The sequence below is a fragment of the Leptinotarsa decemlineata genome, unplaced genomic scaffold (assembly GCF_025532065.1).
Source record: "Leptinotarsa decemlineata unplaced genomic scaffold, Ldec_3_MD MMD2_tig00002974_RagTag_RagTag, whole genome shotgun sequence".
Classification (NCBI taxonomy): domain Eukaryota; kingdom Metazoa; phylum Arthropoda; class Insecta; order Coleoptera; family Chrysomelidae; genus Leptinotarsa; species Leptinotarsa decemlineata.
This window is the reverse complement of record NW_027412578.1, coordinates 8720917-8739734: the sequence shown is the minus strand read 5'-3', so window position 1 is coordinate 8739734 and position 18818 is coordinate 8720917. Positions and strand designations below refer to the sequence as shown.

At 36.8% G+C, this 18818-nt stretch overlaps 1 protein-coding gene across 1 annotated transcript; it reads right to left on the bottom strand.

The window, feature by feature from the left end:
- Nucleotides 1-1155: 1155 nt before the first annotated feature.
- On the bottom strand, nt 1156-18456 carry LOC111506573 (retinoid-inducible serine carboxypeptidase). Its single transcript, XM_074177379.1, has 6 exons — nt 18436-18456; nt 10257-10367; nt 9672-9864; nt 5984-6235; nt 1840-1994; nt 1156-1256 (listed from the first exon to the last, which is right to left on the bottom strand). Exons 2-6 carry the CDS (start codon nt 10284-10286, stop codon nt 1188-1190), a joined length of 699 nt encoding a protein of 232 aa, XP_074033480.1. The 5' UTR covers nt 10287-10367; nt 18436-18456; the 3' UTR covers nt 1156-1187.
- Between the last annotated feature and the right edge of the window lie 362 nt (nt 18457-18818).

Sequence of the window (18818 nt, the reverse complement as noted above, 5' to 3'; positions counted from 1 at the left end):
CCTCCCGAGGAGTTGTCCTCCTAGGTCATCGGCCATCCTGTCCTTTCCAGGAAGGTGGACAGGTCACTAGGAGACATCTCCTTTATATCGGCAGGTGTAGGCAACCTTGAGGTGTCTCACGGCGGCCTCCGCGAAGGTTTTGGAAGGTGCAGCGACATTACTGTCGTTGTGCGGCTTCTTTAACCTTTTTGGGGTTCCCTCTGTGGTGGTACTCAAGTGAGGGGCAGCCGGTTCCTTGCATTTATTCAAGGCGGAGCTCTTGGTGTCCGCCGCAGGAAGTGCCCTTGCTGTTGGAGGTGGAGTGAGAAAGAGGAAGGTGCAATTATAGTTGCTGCCACTCTAGCCTCTTTCGCTCTCTTTTTCCTTTTTGCTTCGGCGCCGCAAATGCGCTTATGCCTTGGCCTTTGTATTATATCACGAAGTGATCTGCTATGTCCAGCCTTATTCCGAGCAGTAGATTGGGATGGACATTTCTGTTCATCCCTAGCCACCGCCATAGATCGAGGTGACCACTTCTGTCCAGCCTCGGGATGGGTTTTTGTTGTGCCTGTTTCATTCATGTGTGTTCCCACGAGTAGCAGGTAAGAGTTTGATTACATATGGCAGAGCTCCGCATTACCAGAGGAAGGCTGATTACAATGAAGTTTTGCCTGGTTCCCCAAGGGAATCATCCGTAACCGCATATCACCCTGCGGCCTTTCAGCTGTCGGCACGATTCCTTTCACCTTAGCTTGGGTAGTCTGGTCCACGGTGGCATGTTTCGCAAAGGCTTTTGGGGAGTCTAAGTTCCCCTCACCCTACTTATTTCTGTCACTGACCAGGAGTCCGGTGACCCCGTCCGTGAGGCCATATTGGCTTCCCGGACAGGGCCTCTAGTCCCAAGGATGTTCCCATTTCCGCCACCTGGGGATAGAAGTTGGTAGGATAGGTAGCCCAACCCACGGGATTTGACAACCTATTTTGGTTACCTATTTTTATAGTTGAATTCATGCGGATACATGGGAACTTTATGCTCCTAGAAGATCTAGAAAAACCCAAAAGCCGAAGTCTACATTACGCTAGCAACAGCTCATTACCAATAAGAATGTTATAACTAGTTTTAAGTCAATAATTTATCATAGTACGAGGCAGGCTATCAAATAATAAATGAACCTAATAATTTCATGATTTATTCAAAATATGATTTTCTACACCTTGAAGTTGTTGGTTAAGTCTCTTAGAATGTGATACATTGCGGCAGGATTATCAGCAGCAACCTGAAAAAAACATAATTTTGCAGTTTTAGATCAATTTATAAAATGATACATTAATGATAAATGAGAATACATTCATTTCGCTTGATGACATTTTTTGCTACAGTAACACACGGTTGACGATTCCTAAAGACTGTTCAAAGATCAGATCTGCTTCATCAGACAAACCTTACTACGGTTCAGCACTTGAGTGCATTCAAACAGTTTGATCTTCCTCTTGAAGATGATTACTCGATGATCGAAACACGTGTCGAGGTGCTAAAATAACGGTTTGGTGTCGGGGAAAAACTCCAGTAATTTTCATCAGAATTACAAATGAAGTCATGGGTTCTCAATAATGGTTTGGATATATTATTATTTCTATTAGTAGCATTACTGGATGAATATCATTGAAGCTTCACCAAATCTACCACCTTTGTTTGACCTTGTTATTCGACTTATCTGAAGTATAATTCAGTTGTTTTATTTATACATAATATTTGTCATCATATTTGAACATAATCAAATGGAAAATGATCTCTCTTCCTGTCTTATGGCATCAGGTTCCTCGGTTGAGTCAAAATAATTTACTGAAAAAAAGTCTCACCATATGACCGGCTCTCTCCACCCAGTAGAATGCAAATTTCTTGGCTTTCTTAAGATATCCTTCATAACAACCATCTTCAATGAAACCAGTTCTTGGTGCAGCATCCCAGATATTTTTGCCATTCCATTTCAAGTTTTCAACCCATTGGAGGGTACCTGTATTCAAATATTAAAATGTTATTGGTATCAGTATGTTCACTCGAAACGCTTAATAAAAAATTGACATACAGAGATGTATCTACCAGCTTTCCTACGCAGCATACTCATGCAAATGTATGAAAATAACTACCCTGGATAACAAAACGGATTCTGGATTACATCCGAAAACCATTTGTGTGAAATTTCCCACAGAAAAAATTCGAAAATACGTCCAGAAACCCATGAATACTGTTGATCAGTTATAATGTGCTATTTTGCCGAAACATATTGCTAATAGATAACAATCACTAAGCCAAGTCTTTCGACTTGATAACTTGCTCAATGAAAATTCTTTCAAGTACTCTCTTTCTGTTATCTGTTTTCAGAAATGGAAATTTCATCAATGTTTGCGAAACTCAAAAACAAATGGTCTAGATCAGGGGTCTCCAAACTACGGCCCGCAGGCCAAATCCGGCCCGCCAGTGTCATCAATCCGGCCAGCGACAGCCAATGATTTACTGTCATCAATCTGGCCCGCGACAGCCAATGATTACCTGATTGTTGTTACTATTGCATTGATAAGTTGAAGAAGAAATCACAGAATGATAATTACTCGGTTTTATTTACTTGCAAGGTAAAACTTAATGACAGAAATGATGACAAAGAAAACTTAACTTAAGTATTTAAGTTTAAGCATATTAATAACTAACAAATAACGTATTCTAAAAAACATTTCATTGTGTGATTTTCACTAGATAGTTTTACAAAAACGCAACACGTGTTTCGCCATACAATGGCTTCCTCGGGCGTGTCTTAATAACTAATGCTACACATTAAATGCTATATATACCTTATTCTACAATTTTAGGTACCTGAATTTCAAGTACCTGAATTTTAAGTACCTGATTTTTTACCTATGTTTGTAATGAATTTAATTACCTGAGCTTATGTTCCATTTTCCACATTTGAAAAAATATTCAGTAACGGAGAGTTATTTAATTCTAATTGATCATTCAGTAAATTACCCGAATTCCTGATTCTATTGATTTCTAAACATTCTAGAAGATTGAGTTTCAAACTCTTCTCTTCTAAATGTAACACATCGTATTCCTGATTGAACTCATGTCCTTCTGCTGATAGGTGGTTTGCAAATGTGGAATTGGTCTTTCTATTTATAAAACTGCTTCTATGCTCTTTAATTCTTTGGGAAAATGTTCTTCCAGTTTGGCCAATATACAGTTTTGGACAAGAGCCACAAGTCAGCTTATATACTCCTGATCTATCCAACAACGAAGTTCTGTCTTTATTGTTTTTAATAAATTTACTTAGATTATTATTCGTTCTGTAAGCCACGTTTACGCCTTATTTCTTCAAAAAACGGGCGATATTCCTGGTAGGTTCACCCAAATATGCCAATGTCCTATAACTGACGTTATCGCTTCTTGAATATGGGTAGACCAAGTCCATGGCTTGCTTTTGAAGTTTTTTGGTAATAATGGCGTTTATAATGTCTACTTTGTAACCGTTATTAACCGCGATTTGTTTGATCAAATTCAGCTCTTTCTGGAACTCCCTATCAGACAGTGGAATATTCAATAATCTGTGAAGCATACTATTGAATGCAGCAACTTTATGTTGGTAAGGGTGTGTGGAGGAATTATGTATAATAATGTCTGTGTACGATGGTTTGTGACAAATTGCAAATTCATGTTTATTGTTATTTTTCGTAATGGTTAAGTCAAGGTAATTTATTGAATTATTTACCTCCCTCTCCGTGGTGAATTTTATTGACGGGTGGATGGAATTGGCATATTCAATGCCAATTCCATCCTATCGGTACCAATACATAGTAGTAGTGGTACATAGTACCACTACTCGCCACTATATGTCGTGTCACAATACACAATAATAATTGAAATGCAAAAAAAGCGTAAGTTTGCTTAGGTCACGCACTTTGCGACTATCCTAGTTTAGAAATATAGTTAAGGGCAGAAATTGGCCCTTGGAACAAACTGAAAAAATCATTATGGCCCGAAGGATTCAAAGTTTGGAGACCCCTGGTCTAGATACCATATTTTATTCATAAGGATTAGCAAAGTCAATCTACTGTGATGCTCCGCTCAAGATATAGTTTTTCCTGAGCGTCTCAAAACAGCAAAGGCCACACTTATATTCAACAAGAATAACAGAACAAACTCAGACAACTATAGACCGTTCTCCGACCGAAGTTGTTTGAACATAGCTTATTTCATCGCCTTACCACATTCAGCGATAAGTTCAGAATAATACCGAATGAACTCCATAGCTTCAGGAAAGGAAGATTTACAAGCACGGCCACTTTCTAGATAACCTAGAAAAGAACATAAGTCCAGTTGGTTCCATTGTGAGCTGATGTGCATGAACTCTGGATTATGAAATTTGAGAAATAGTTGCTGACTGGTTTAAATCTCATCTAACCAACAGAGAAGAGTATCGACAAATCGAAATGAACAACAAGTGGACAGTAAAGTCTTCTCTGCATAGTCCGTAGGGGCAGGAGTTGGAGCATTACCCTTTAGGGCAGCTGTTCGAGCAGCTAATGAACTCGGTACAGCTTTCAACACTAAACGAGGTGATCACAACTCTGTCACCGAGTTGGAACCCGTCCAGCAAAAGGCCTATATAAAACTCGCGGAGATCATCACATTCCTGCAGCAACACAAAGATATACCAATGCATGGGGTCATCGTGGCGTACCGCAGTCGCGTGATGGGTATAGAGGTTCCTGATACAAGGTGCAGGGCCTGCCATGGGTCGCCTGAGACCCTGATGCACTTTCTGCCAGCATGTCCAGCATATGCAACCTCAGTCTTCAATCCATCGATATAGCAAGGCTTTTAGAGTTCGTTATTATCAGCCACGGTACTTTTACGGTGTTGACGAGAAACCGGTGTTGCCCTATGCTCCGGAAGATATTGAATCCGTTGTGGAGAACAAGAAGTACCGAATTTATTAGTCTATTCGTTTCCCACCCTTAGATTCATACAAGCTAATAAGCAAGACGGGATTTGCCATGGTGTTTTCAAATTCTAGCGAGTCGAATTTCGTTCGGTGTGAAAAGTGATCATTGGTTGAAAATGTTGAAGCGTCTATCTGCAGAACAAACCTATATTTTTCAACATATAAAATTATATAATATGTCGTATCAATCGCTCTACTGGAATCCAATAAAATCAGCACTGTGTATTGCTTGTTGTTTGTGGCCGAGATGATTTCATCAACTATATCATGTTCGGAATCCTGTATATGAGGTAAAATAGAAAACTGTGGCTGATGTTACTGAAAGAACCATTGGAGTTCCACAAGGAGGCATATTAGCGCCTATGTTATTTTCACTCTACATTCATGGTCTAGTTAATTATCTGTCAGGATATTCAATAACACTCTATGCAGACTTTTTGATAAAATTCACGATTGGTTTTCATTTAATCAACTATATCCCAATTTGAGCATAACAAATTTTTTGATATTTCAAACTAGAGAACGAAGAATAGAGTTGATTGCAGTAGCTTCAAATGAAATATATGTCAACAGGGTTAAAACTATCAAATTCTGAACTGGAACATACAAATACAAATCCTCGATGAAGTTGCTAATATTCGAAAACCATCACATGATGTGCCACACGTTTTAAATTCAGGAGTCATTTCTTATTCATTTCATCCTCTGGAGGATTTTGGAATTCAGTAGACCTTACTAGAACTTATCCATTATTCTTGTTTTTCAGTTTGTCTGTAACGTATACAACTATTTTTACCAGCAATAATATTATTTTTTATCATATTTGACGTTCTCATTTTTGTGTGAGGCTATATGCTTATTACAAGTCATTTGTAATATCGTAGCTTGACTTTCATATATTCATCTGTGACTTATAATATGCACATTATGTATCTTTAACGGTATATAGATCAACAAATTGTAAATAATAGGTAGTGATATAATGATGAATTGATGAGAATACTAACCAGGAGTATCTATTATGAGATCAAGTTGTCCAGAGAATACTGCTATGGATAAATCAGTTGTGTTCAGTAGCTGCTCTACAATACTAGTAACAGGTGTCATGAAATCCCAGGTCAAAGCATTCCAAACATCATCATTTTGGGTTCCAAAATCCCTGTGAATATTTAGAGCTTCTTTAACGACACCATTCATTATTTGGTTCACTTTTGTTTCTGCTTCAGGATCCACATTGGTTTGGCCTGGGTAACTAGGAACTATGAAAACAAATACAGTTGGGCTGAAAAGTTCATAGGCTAGCATAGACAAAAAATATTTGATTCAATATAGTTGCCTTCGAAAGACAACAATAAGTCATTTTTTTGCTGGTATCTTTTTGGCAACACTGTTTTTGACAGATCACGCGTGACTCGTGTCTTGTGTCATTGTCAAACTTGTTCAATTTGGTCTATAATTTAACCATGAATCGACTTACGAATGAACAACGCTTGCAAATTGTTGAATTTCATTATCAAATTGATTCTTGGTGAAGAAAGTGCATCGTGCACTTCTTCCAATTCAAGGGCAGTTTCGTCGGCCTACTGAGGGAGCTATTCGGAAGCTTGTGACTAAATTTTCAACCCAGTTTGCATTATTGGACATTAAACCGCCAACATGCATACGTAGAGTGAGGACCGAAGAAAATATTGCGGCAGTATCCGCCAGTGTTCGTGATGACCGTGAAATGTCGATTCGCCGCCGTTCGCAGCAATTGGGCCTCTGTTACTTCACTACGTGGAAAATTTTGCGAAAGGATTTGGGTGTAAAACGTAATAAGATACATCTGGTGCAATAATTGAAGCCACACGACGTCCCACAACGTCTAACATTTGCTGAATGGGCGCTGAAAAAGTTGGAGGAAGATACGTTAACAAGCAAAATTGCCGCATCTGGAGTAAAGACTAGCCACAAGCATTACAAGAGCTACCGATGCATCCCGAAAAAGTCACTGTTTGGTGTGGATTATGGATCAGTTGCCTCATCGAGCCGTACCTACTTCTTCAAAGACAACAATGGCCGGAACGTTACTGTGACATGCCTGACATGTGGTTTCAACATTTCTTCTGGACGTTAGGGTTAACTAAAAGTCAAATGAATTGAATACTAGTAACGCTATCTGTGTTTTAGCCTACGAACTACGAACTAGTTTGAAGTGCTATCCAAATGTAAGTGTTTTTAATCAGTTTGATCTGTTTGTATTTACTGTGATGAGGAAGGGTTATATTTATAATAGTAATTTATAGTAGTAGTAGTAATTTATTATGAACTTTTTGAAACTTTGCAGCGAAAAGCATATATACATTTTGAAGATATTGTTGGCAGAACTGTGGTATTACTTTGAAGTCGTTTTATCTTTAATTCTTAGAAATAGTTGTAAGGGACGCTACTTCCGCAATGTGAAGTCATGGTAGCGAGGATCTAGTTTGAAAACAACTTGGCAGCAAAGGACAATTTGTTTTGGAATTACCTTTCAGGTAGTGAATTACCAACTGTCAAGAATTCGTGCGAGAGAGTGTCTGTTGGAGAAAATCATCTAGAGGAACAATTTGTTCAGGGCAGTCTCAACTCCCTACACTGTAGGTTGATGAACTGACACCTATCAGAAAACAACTACTTCCCTGGCTGATACCACGAAGGGCTGTAATAAAAGCTCCTTGAGTGTACTATTTACTATTTAATTTATACTCTCAAACAACCACAAACGTACCAACTCGGTACAAAACACTTTTAGTTTTACTTTTACTTCAGGGAGAGAGGTACGTCTTTTTTTGTAATTGTAATATGAATTCTCTAGCTAAACAACCCGCACTAGGATTCTAACAATATATATATATATATATATATATATATATATATATATATATATATATATATATATATATATATATATATATATATATATATATATATATAACCTCTTTGCAAATAGAAAGTGGAATCAGATAAAATAATATGTGAACTCTCTCTCTCTCTCTAAATATCAACTGGTTAGTAAAAAAAAACAAACACCCACATACGCCTCTTTGGGTGGTTCATGGTCAACCATAGGTTCCGTTGACCCGGTGTGTCTTCAACACCAACACTTTAATTTCAAACTCCCCTGTACCCATTACCGGTTTATGATTTCACTACCGATTTTCCTTAAATTTCGCACCACGCACTTATAAACAAAATAACTCCCCTATTTAGGTCACCTTCCTCAGCCTCGAAGGCTGAGGGATGAGACCCCCCCGATCTCGTCTCGACGGGATCCGGTGACTGACTTTTTCTGTATCTCCAGAAACTCTCACGCCCTCGCGTCAGCATTGCTAGCCACAAAAATCTCAACTCAGCGTTTCCTTCTCAGCACCTTCCCAATCATATGATCATCGGTAGGATGTAATATCTACATTTGTTTAGTCTAACTCAACTTGTACATGACCGCAACGACGCTCAAAGGTCTGATAGTCATAAAGTAATTCAACGCTTTTTCAACTGAAAAAATATCGACACCGAAGAAGCGGGTGATCGACCTCGATCTCTATGAATGAATGAATGAATGAATAACTTCACTGAAGTTATTCCTGCATATGCTGTTGGCGATACAACTGCCGAAATAGATTTTAAATTGATGGAACACACTTGTAGATCGGTTTCGGGCTGTCTGGCCACTCGTCTATGCAAAGTAGTGTCTATCATCAACCTAAAGTCCATGATCTCCGATAATTGAAAATCGAATTCTTTCAGAGTATCATTCCTCGAACAAGGCTGAAGCGAACAACAAACAACAGATTTGTCATCGCCCCATCTGCCTGTGAACGAGGTAACCAACCGCATATCCGAAATTCGCGCAATTCCTCGTATAAGGAAATCATCGACTTTATGTTGACGATAAACACTATCTTGCACTGACAAGTGGCCAAACAACCCGAAACCGGTCTGCCGAACAGTGACAGCCCGTAGACATGGGCTGATTTATGAAATGTTAGATACCTTCCATGAACGGCTCGAATGCGAAAGCGAGAAGTCAGACTGAATGCTGAAATGAGGCTCTGTTGGGCAAAAAGCCACCCGTTAACACCAGCGGGGGCGTCTCTCATTGGACTATCGTGGGTCTATGAGGTGGCGCTTCACCCTGTGGACGTCCTGGGGCTCGATATTGAAGTCTTACCCTGCTGATCCTCCCCTTTTCTTTAACAATCCTTTTCCTGCCCCACACCCATTCCCGTTTGTGGAAAAGATGTGAGAAATAGGCAATAAATAATTTTTGATTTTGGTCTGCAAGTGTGTTCCATTAATTGAAAATCTATTGCGGCAGTTGTATCGCCAAAAGCATATGCAGGAATAACTTCAGTGAAGAATCCTGCACTGACACCTATCGGATATAATCCAAAGCCCTTCGTGGTATTATCCAGGGGAGTAGTTGTCTTTAAGTATGCACACTGACTATATGTAAAGTTTTGTCTATTGGAGTATTTTTTTCCTCAACCAAATTGCAACAGATGCTCTTTTCCAGAGTACCAAGGTTCTGGTTGCTTCGTTTTGATATTTTTCAAACAACTACTTCAGGTTTTCACAATTTTTTTTGGTTGCCTAACAATGTAGTCAATTGACAAATTTATTTTTTTTTTTAACTAATTGAGTGATATTCAATTTTATCAAATTCTTCAATACCTTTTTGTACGCCAATTCCCGTCTTTTTATTGAGCACGTTATATATATCGACTCCATAAGTATTGGACTTGATTTCATATTCTACTCCTCTCCACAAACCAAAGGCATCGTCGAATCTTCCAGATTCTACCGCTACCTTCACTAGATTTGCGATTTTTGAAATCTTCTTGTACCCAGTTTGATCGATGATGCCCTGAAAAATTGAAGATGATATTGAATTTCATTCCGTGAAACTTGAAATTGTACCCTTTTCGAAATGGAAGATGTTGAAAATTTCCATAAACGTTGAATACAAATATGAATAAAAAACCTTGCTAGACTCATAGTCAATTCCAGAGAAAGTTTATATTCACAGTGATGAAAACATTTTTTCACAGAATTAAAGACATTTGTTAATCAGGTCGAGTGGACTGAAGTCCGAAACGAAGGGGTTTATTAGGACCTGCGAGGTTAGTCTTTTGATATTCAAAGGTTGAAATTCAATAATTTTTCATCGTATATGAAAGATATTTTTATTCATTATTAACATTCAATGTTCTAGTTTGTCAATTTTCTGAAGTATGAATCAAGCTATCACGTACTTACCATGCTCAACAAATACGGTGCATATGTCATAACCGAATCTACAGGGGAAATCCAAGAATCTCCAAGACCTATGCCTTTGAGATCGCAGTCGATATATCCACGCTTTTTTTCCTGAAAAAATATCATCAATATAATTTTTTGAATATAAAACATATTCTTTCTAGGTGAATGACAGAAAAATGACTTTATTAGCGTTACTCAAACTCCGAATTGATGTCTTTGCGGCGATTATCTTATGGAAGCGTAAATTTGCATATTTCCATTAAAAAATCACTTGTCATTTCAACATTTTCATAAATGAGGCAAATTTGCGGCGAGCGTGCATCGAGATCATTCAATTTTGCGTGGATGTGAAATATTATTCCACAACCTCAAAATGTATTTATCAAAGGTTCAGTTTGGGTCGTACCTATCAAAGAATATGCCAGTTGTGAGGTTTACCAGGGTTCAGTTTTGGACCCTGTCATTTATTTATATACATCAACTTGATCACTTTCACAGAAGAAGCATTAGTCCTTTTGCACAACACACAGAAATCTCTTCAGCAGAATGAATACAAAAACACACAATTCATAAAGCAACACAGAAGAAAGAAGATACTGGACAAATGAGCACAAAAGAAATCAAAGCCATTCTGCCTTATGTCAGAGGGGTTACAGACAAAGTAAGAAGAACACAAGATATAAACTAACGAGAGCTATCAGAAATGTCCTAAACAACTCAAAAGACAAAGTCATCCTTGACATTCAAGGCATTTATAGGATTGCATATGAGGATTTCTATGGAGAATACTCCAGGGACGGGAACAGGGAACACAGCCTGTTTGTATTGTTCCGTTTTTCATCAATATCATGCACACTCGATAACATCTATATCTGTATTTATAGCCTGGACCCGGAAGTCACGCAGGTAGCTAGAGCTGCCTACGTGGTGATGTTGGATGAACCTGGGAATGATAGGTCTTCTAATTAAAACCACAAATGTGCAGTTGGCTCCTGTTGGTGGCACCCTGCATATTTTCCATGTGTTACCTATCTTTGTACTTGGATGCAACGCGCTGATGAGGCCAGCAGCCAGAAAGACATGTCTGCGGTTCCTCCCCCTTTCTGGAATGTTGTGTCCACGAATTTTTTCCTTTCTTCTAAAATAGGACTGCAAACGGTCACACAATATGCCAAGTTTGCACCCTATAAGAATTTTGATGGTGGTCTGCCTGTTTCTCACTGTATGTGTTGCATGATTCGCCAAGTGTTGCTACTTACTGAATGTAGTTTTGTTTTAAATGATTTGAAAGCAATTAAAATTTATTTGAAGTCTAAATCGTACTACATATTTCTTTCAAGATTCAAACCCAGACTACTTCGAAAAAAAATCGTCAACTATATGATGAAAACATTTCTCCTTCAGCAAAACTACAGCCATTGTATCTTGTCGCCCATTAGCATCATCAGGATATGAGACATTGCTGTATTTCTGATGTGGAAAAAGTGTTTTCATTGTCAACTGTAATTATATAGATTCTTCTCATTGTTGTAACAGAGAAAAAAGGTCTCATCTCTGAAATGAGTAAAGCTATCTCCGAGCCCATTTTTCCTCCATAAGATTCAGAAAATATGTAAAGCGGCACGCTCTTGAATTCAAATTTATCGTGAAAGAAGGCTTTGAGAAATACAAGAAAATCCCTTGCTATCTGAGTGTTGTTCGTGGTGAGAGCTGATTTGTCATCCACATAGCTGAAACCCGTTCCAACTGGACTATCGACAAACAAAACATTCACGTAATGATCCCAGCTAGAATTCCGTGGCTGCAGATTTGTGTCTAAAGGTCCTATTTCTGCGAAGTTTCCATTACCAGCCGAAGAAGCTCCTGGTCCACCTTCAAGCCAAATGATTAGGGGTCTGTCGGTGACTTCAGCTACATCAGCTCTGGTGTAGTGCAACCACCAAAATATATGGGCGTTTTCCCTCACCGTAACAAATCCCCAGTCTTGATCGGTAGGTCCAAATCCCTTCTTACCTACACAGAAAGGAAATTATTTCATGGCCCCTATAATGCAACGAAAATTATAGTTTTAATGTTCATTGAAATTATTAAAAAGTAACTTTAGAGTTATATTATTCCAGTTCGGAAACATTTCTTGTCACATATAGATACAACCTATAGATACAGGCTGTATTTATTGTCACACTGAATATACAGTGCGACCCACTTGAAAGCGGGACACCTCCCTAAAATTTGCGTCTTTTCTCCGATTTCGAAGAACTTAATTTTAATTGTAGAGCTCAAAAAACTACGAAAGCGTTGAAGGGCCACACAAAAATATTTTTTTCGATTTGTATAATTCTGACATGCAAGTCAGAATTCTGACTTGTATTTCAGAATTCTGACTTGTATCTCAGAATTCTGACTTGTAAGTGACTTGTGTGTGCCAGTCTTCACTTACCTACACAGTAGTTTAATGGAGTGAGATCGTCAGAACACAAATACTCCCCTGGCTAATACTACGAAAGGCGTGGGATTGTATACGGTAGGTGTCAGTGCAGTATTCTTTGCAGAAGAAATGCCTGCATATGTTTTTGGCGATACCGCAATTGTATCTCCAGTTATATCGAAAGAAGCGATTCAAACAATGAGAAAAATTTCATAATCTTCATATTTTGATAAATGCAAAAAAATGCCTCATAATACTGAATGTATCATTATTATTCCCTGAGATACAAGTCAGAATTCTGACTTGTATCTCAGAATTCTGACTTTGTAGTCGACTAGCTTTATGCCTGTATCGTTGTCCGAGTTGATCTGTTATTCAACAGATAAAACGTCCTACCATAGTGTTTATTGTAGTATTTTGAATCAGTATTTATTACAGTATGTTGTTCTGGGTAGGATGCCAATCATCACTCTCAAAAAAACATTTAGTTCTGTATTTGAGTTTGAAAGTGTAGGTATAAATTAATATTTTTCATTTATACTGTAAACCATTGAATATCTTATTAACAAATGTGATTTTCGATTATTGATTTCTTAGTGATGCCGACCTAGAAAGCGATATTTTTTGAAAATGAACCAATAAAACTACAATGGAAAATCCTCAAAACATTACGAGGGGGACATGCTGAATAGCCAGTTTAATTTTCATTTACAAGGTGATCAATGGAAAAGTTAACTGTATTAAATTTTTATCTAAGCTATCTCATAATTTGAAAAAAATAATACAACGTTCTTTATGTTTCTCCAACATCTCAGTCAAATCTAAGTCATAATAGTCCTATTTATCGACATTGTCGGATTGCCAGTGAATATCTTATTACAGCAGATTTATTTTTTGACGCAATCTCGATATTCAAAAAAGATATAAATGATACTTTAAACAGTGCGAGTCTCTGACATGGAACAAATTCACTAAATCAAAGGTGTTGTTTCTTTCGGAAATATGCTCGGACACGTCGATTAGTATTTCAAAGTGCCCTTATTTTAATGCAACAAAAATTATACAGTGTGTCTCAAATATGAGATATAACGTCATCGATATTTTTTTTTAAATTACAACCCTTTTTTTAATGACTTCAACAAGTTGCACATGCCTGCCAAATTTAATTTTTTTACTCCTTTTCCTTTGAAATATATTCAACAAACATTATCTAATTCAAAAAATGAATTCAAAATCAATAGTCTTTCGTTAACAAGTGTTCAAAATGTCCATTCACTAACTGACAATACCCTAAACGTAACTGAAACTCGTTTTGAACATTTTTGATTACTTTGCCTGAAATTAGCCTACACTCCTGTCTTATTCCTTCTTTTAAATCCTCAATATTTGTCGGTTTGGTTTTAAAAACTTTGCTCTTCAAGTAACCTTATAAGAAAAAGTCCAAAGGTGTTGAATCCGGTTGAATCATACGGTCCTCTTCTGCCAATCCATCTGCCTGGATATACATCATTCAGGTATTCACGGACAGGTCTTGCAAAATGGGGAGGCGCGCCGTCCTGTTGAAACCAGATGTTTTTATTTGGCACGTCAGCTCCTATAGGACAGGGGATCAAAATAGCCAAATTCGGAACTAGGTCCTTCTGCAAGAATTCTAAATATCTTGCTCCAGTAAGATTTTCTTGGAAGAAAATCTGTCCTATAACTCGATCACCAACGATCCCTGCCCAAACATTGACTTTTTCTGGATGTTGAGTGTGGCCTTCGCTCATCCAGTGTGGATTTCTGTCTGCCCAATAACGACACTTTTGACGATTTACCACACCATTCAACAAAAACGTAGATTCGTCAGAAAGCATAAGTTTTCTTTATGTTCAACATTCCTGTCTAGTAGATCCATCATTTTTTCGCAAAACTGAAGTCTTCTATCTGGATCAGTAAGTTCCTGGAGGATTGTTATTTTATATGGATAACATTTTGCAGCTACAAGAACTCTTGTCACTGAAGACTGGCTAATTTCGTGTTCCCGAGCTATCTGCCTAGTGGCGACATGAGGATTTTCTTCGGCAGAGAGAAGAACATTTATTTTGATCTCTTCACTGAGCGCACTCCGACGATGTTCATTTGTTTTTCTTAAATGCCCATTTTCCCAGAATTCTGAGATACAAGTCAGAATTCTGAAATACAAGTTAGAATTCTGAGATACAAGTCAGAATTCTGAGATTCAAGTCAGATTTCCGACTTGCAACTCAGAATTCTGAGATGAAAGTTAGAATTATACAAATCGAAAAAAATATTTTTGTGTGGCCCTTCAACGCTTTCGTACATTAGCGATTTTATTAGGAAAAATTCAAAATCACCATTGGTGGTATATCAAATTTCATGAAAGAATATGCAATATTAACAATTCTGTGGTCGAATCTAAGAAATTTTTATTATGAATAATCAATTTAAGTATCTGATAGACTGAAAAAAATAAACATCAAGTAATCGTTGATAACTATGTGGCAAATTAAATAAACGAATGAACATATTCATTCCGATCAATTGATTTTTGGAAAAATTAAACACTTGAAAAACAATATTCAACAAATTATTGTAGACAGACACAGGAATGAAAGTTCATAAAATTTTTGTTGTTTCAACCAATCCGACATTCATTACCCTGCACTTGTCATACCTTCTTTTAATATTCAATATAACTTTTCTCAGTTGTTCTGTTGTAATTTCTGCACAAGCTGCAGATATTCTGATTCGCAGTTTTTCCACTGACTACGGTCTAGACTTGTAGTAGCGTTTTTGCTTCACAGTACCCCAATGAAAAAATTTAGCGGTGTCAGGTCCGGTGATCTTGGCGGCGACTCCATGTAAGGACTATTTCGGCTTAGCCATCGACTTCCATAATTATTATTCAGTCATTCTCTTACAATAACTGCATTATGTACAGAAGACTTATCCAATTGAAACTTCAAATTCAGGCGATCCTGCACTGGTAAGTTATGTATTGCGTCCCAAAACTCATTTCTCGAAAAGTCTGAAATTCATATTACGTTCCACACAACACTACACATTTATTTTATGGAAATATTGCCTTTTTGCGTTTATAACCCAATTAGGATTATCCGCAGTCCAGTATCTTGAATTTTGGGAAGAGACTACTCAATTTTAGTAAATTGAAGAAGTTTATATCATTCAAATATTCTCCTTGAGCTCACAAACAGAATTCCAACCTTCTTTTTCCATTTTCCGGTTCCAGAGTGTGGAAAATTTCTAGCGTAAATGATTCAATTTCATTTTTTACAATGAATCTCATGGATATTTTCTCTAGGGATATTTATGTTCAAACTAGCCATTCGTAAGCTTGAATAAGGATTATTACGGAAATATTGCAATATTCACACACTACTTCTATTCTCAAGTTGTGAATCGTTTGTGTTTTTGAGCATATGCTTCGATACACAACCCATTTCATTTAAAAACAGAATTTATACGGTTCATCGTACTACTGCTCATTGGAAGTTAATCAGGATATCTGTTATAAAATTTTCTGGCAGCTTCTCTTGCCGAAAGAGCATTATCTCCGACAAGGCGCACAAGTTCAATTTTATCTTGCACACTTAGTTCTCCCATGATAAATCACTAATTCCTACCGCTTTACAAAATATTTTTCTTGGTAATCAGGCATAATCCGTCGTTACTGTTTCGATACACTTTTTGACAGCAGCAATAATAATAAATAATTGTCTTCTGTTTACAGTGCCAAATGAAAAGCACGGGATTTTGCATATTCGCACGGTGATTTACAGCCAACTAACCAACCCCCTGATCAGAGAGTGCATCGGGTAATCGTTGCGTTGTAGAAATGAAAATTTGTTGAAGCAACTTCTATTTACCAAAACGCTTGACAGTAAATCCATGGTACACCAGCTGAATTATTATTTTTGTATCTTCGTGGACAAACTGAAGAAATGAACATCGCGTTGCTGATAATGTATCAAAAATTTTATTTCATTATGGCATTTCTAGTAGTCATGAAAATATCAGAAGTACTATTTAGGCAAGAAATAATTTACCAAAACCAGGGCATTGGAAATTAAACTTCTAAACGAGTCTAATGTTAGAAACAGCTTGGGAATGAATTAACATAAATAACAACCAATAAATGTAGGACGTTCTATTGTAGAGGCAACTTTTATCGTATGCATTGGTTCATTTTGCAAGAATAAATTATGGAAAAGTAAGATAAAGATAACAGAGAATATCTTCAGTAGAAGAAGAGGTATTTACTATTGAATATATGTGTCTTAGTGAAGAAACGCATGCTACTACTGTAACTTAGTTCCTGTAAATAATCAAAAGGTACGTTTAGTGGTTGAGAGCACAGTTGATATCCTTGAGTAAAGTATAGTAATTGGTAACAGCTCAGGTGGAATAAAAGTTATAAGCCTAAAAATCACACAAATGTATTTTGATTGGGCACAAATTGCTAATTAGTTCCCAATGGATCTTTGGTAAGTGACTATTAGTGAAAGTTTCACCAAGTTTGGAGATATGAGCAAGAATTCCGATAGAAATAACAGCCATAGAAAAGCAATTTTGTTCGCTGAATGAATGGCATCCTAATCCACCCTGTATTTTCAGAAAGAAAATGTCCCATTGTTTCTGTTTTGAAATCTGAATATACAAAATTGGTTCTGAAGCTGGTGAAGATCCACAAATCTTCTGATGCTGACAAAAAACCAGAGTCTAAATAAAGTCTACAAAGCACAGGTGCTTCACCTTCTCACAATTTGAACCCAAAAAAAGAAAAAAAGAACCTTCCTCCTAGTGGAGGAATACTATGGGAAATTTTTCAAATAAAGCATTCTGATTATTGATGACATGTTTCAAATTTGTTTATATTTCTGTTCAAAAAAACGCGTTGTTATTACCAACTGTTGAACCACATTCATACAAATCAGCACTTCACAAAAATGCTCACACCTGTTTTTAGAATTATTGAATCAAAGTGAAATCAAGGAGAAATTATTTTAATATTTCACTTCTTCATATTTAACCCAAACATTTTGTTAGGTTAGTTTCACTTATAACTATCGAGAAAGATGAATAAATACAACTTCAACAAAACTACAAAACTCACCATGGACTGAAACGAATAAGAGCACCAGAAAAATGGAACTTTCCATTTGCAGATACATTAGAACACTAGTAACAACAATTGCCTACTCATATATTTTTGACTAACGTTAGATTTTATCAAAGTCCTATCTAAAATCGAGATTGCTGATAGTCCAAAAATATTCTTGGTTTGAAATAGAATTTCTTTACGTATATGCCACTCTGAGATTTTCAACAATGTCCTTCATTATGTAGATATATGAATAGCACGAAACTTCTTTACGATTTAATCAAAGCAATTTTGAGTTCATTAACCAGAGAAACACTTGATTCCAAAAATACTTCAATGAACCCCGTGACTGTTTAAAAATGTTTACAAGATATTATTGCACGAAATTATTAGAATTTTGAACAAAATTTTTCCATGTCGAGTTTGAATTTTTAAGCGTGCTTTTCAAGGTTGGACCAGAAAAAAATCGTTTTGAATTTTTCAAGAAAGTACAATTTGAAATTAATTCGTTAGAAATGAAAACGACATGAAACTACTCAGTAAAAAGAAGGCGTCGCGGTAGAATTTTTGGAAATGATAAATCTTCATATAAGTTAAGTGAATGATAAAGTAAAAAGGAATACTTGAACACTATTTGGACAAATGTATATCAACAACTTCTATTTAACCACAATTTAGCACAGACTTATCACTTATCTGACTGATCAATGCATTAAAAATTATAAATATTTATACCGTTCTGGGCAAGAGAATTTGAAAGGTGGGGGACATGATGAACCTCACTTCTCATATACAAAACAATCTGATTTGAAATGTGATTCATTAATTCATGGAGAAGCCTTGGTCTTTCATTTTATTTTCTTATATGTTTATTTCCTCAGAAAGTAGTAGAATGAAGGTTATTTAACAGAAGAATCAAAACTGTTGGTATCATTGAAAATATTATTAGATCTTTTGTCTTGGTTCCAGAGCAGATTGAGAGTTCCATTTGCAAGATGTTGGTTAC

What these genes read in the sequence shown, in the direction of transcription:
- LOC111506573 (XM_074177379.1), bottom strand. Translation starts at nt 10,286, where the DNA reads ATGACATATGCACCGTATTTGTTGAGCATG. An exon ending in GGGAATTGGCGTACAAAAAG is followed by an intron (nt 6,236 to 9,671) that starts GTATTGAAGAAT and finishes TTGTTTTCATAG; the next exon opens with TTCCTAGTTACCCAGGCCAA. An exon ending in TGGAGAGAGCCGGTCATATG is followed by an intron (nt 1,257 to 1,839) that starts GTGAGACTTTTT and finishes TGTTTTTTTCAG; the next exon opens with GTTGCTGCTGATAATCCTGC.